General features: G+C 62.0%; 1 protein-coding gene across 2 annotated transcripts in view; it reads right to left on the bottom strand.

The window, feature by feature from the left end:
• Positions 1 to 738, bottom strand: part of NFIA (nuclear factor I A) — a 348,065-nt gene extending 347,327 nt beyond the window's left edge. For both annotated transcript variants that reach the window (XM_015595051.1, XM_015595052.1), the window contains exon 1: positions 507 to 738. In XM_015595051.1, coding sequence (XP_015450537.1) covers positions 507 to 533 — 27 coding nt within the window. In that variant the 5' untranslated portion in view covers positions 534 to 738. The remainder of the gene's footprint in view (positions 1 to 506) is intronic.
• Between the last annotated feature and the right edge of the window lie 6 nt (positions 739 to 744).

Below are 744 nucleotides of genomic sequence, written 5' to 3'. Positions count from 1 at the left end.
TCCCCGCACCCGGGGCTTCAGCTGCTCCGAGCGTACGCGGTGTGCGGTGGGCGCCGTCGGCGGCCCCCTCCCCGGGCGCGGCGGAACTACAGGAGCCGGCCTCCCGGCTGCAGAAACGCTGAGTCCAGATTTCAGCGTGTCATGGGCTGCAACCGGCCGAAACACGTGCGGGGCGTCCGAAAACAGCGCCGTTCCGCAGTCCGTCGCCCCGATATTAATTAACGCATTAATAAGAGGGCGCCATTAGCCATGTGCCCACACAAATGGCCGTGCAAGAGGAATGCACCCGCATGGAAACAAAGTTACTTTCTTAAAGCTGTATTTCTCCCCCCACACACACAAGCACACGCGCACACACGCAGAAACACGCGCACACACGCGCACACACCAAGACATATGCCCCGGGCCCAGCCAGCGCGACGGTCCCTGGCACCCCCTGCCCAGCCCCTCGTCGGCCCCCGCCACCCTGCCCCCCTGACCCCCTCGGCATCCAAGCAGCTGCTTACCTGGGTGAGACAGAGCGGAGAATACATAACTGCCGGGCGATGGGGTGTGCGTGTGCGTCTGGGTGTGCGGTTTGTAGGTGTGCGTGAGTGCGGGTGAGAAAGGAGAAAGAGGGAGAGAGGAGGAGAGAGAGAGAAGGGGGGAGAAAAAAATCAAGCCTGCTTCTTGCGTTCACATTTCCAACTCGGCTCAACTGCAGCCAGCCAGCGCTATTGCCGCTCCATGAGCTGCTTTAACCCC

Source organism: Pteropus alecto, unplaced genomic scaffold (assembly GCF_000325575.1).
Source record: "Pteropus alecto unplaced genomic scaffold, ASM32557v1 scaffold25, whole genome shotgun sequence".
Taxonomy (NCBI): Eukaryota; Metazoa; Chordata; class Mammalia; order Chiroptera; family Pteropodidae; genus Pteropus; species Pteropus alecto.
The sequence above is the reverse complement of the archived record's forward strand: the minus strand, read 5'-3'. Positions and strand labels throughout refer to the sequence as shown.